This window comes from Penaeus monodon, chromosome 15 (genome assembly GCF_015228065.2).
Source record: "Penaeus monodon isolate SGIC_2016 chromosome 15, NSTDA_Pmon_1, whole genome shotgun sequence".
Taxonomy (NCBI): domain Eukaryota; kingdom Metazoa; phylum Arthropoda; class Malacostraca; order Decapoda; family Penaeidae; genus Penaeus; species Penaeus monodon.
The window spans coordinates 25,434,961-25,435,223 of record NC_051400.1 but is presented as its reverse complement, the minus strand read 5'-3'; the positions used below and the strand labels follow the sequence as shown (position 1 = coordinate 25,435,223).

Here is a 263-nt window from a genome sequence, read left to right as displayed (position 1 = left end):
CTGGTCTCCTCACCCCCAACAGGGGCCCTTCATCCCCTGGGCGCCGTCGGTAATCTTCTGCGTGTCCTCCGCCGTGGCCGGAGCAGCGCTCCTGCCGCTGCCGGAGACGCTGGGCGCCCCGATGCCCGACACGATCCAGGAGATGCCCGCCGCCGGCCGCTGCGCCAAGCCCGGTCGGCGCAAGGGGAATTCCAGGTGGCTGGTTTTGCTGTGCTTTTCGTTTGGTTTGTCTGTGGGATTTGTGCTTTTATTTGCGTGCGGTG

At 65.8% G+C, this 263-nt stretch overlaps 1 protein-coding gene across 1 annotated transcript in view; it reads left to right on the top strand.

Annotated features, from left to right (window-relative positions):
• Positions 1 to 263, top strand: part of LOC119582273 — a 2,836-nt gene that overhangs the window by 1,682 nt on the left and 891 nt on the right. Inside the window, exon 2 of the mRNA XM_037930492.1 lies at positions 1 to 195. Coding sequence (XP_037786420.1) covers positions 1 to 195 — 195 coding nt within the window. The remainder of the gene's footprint in view (positions 196 to 263) is intronic.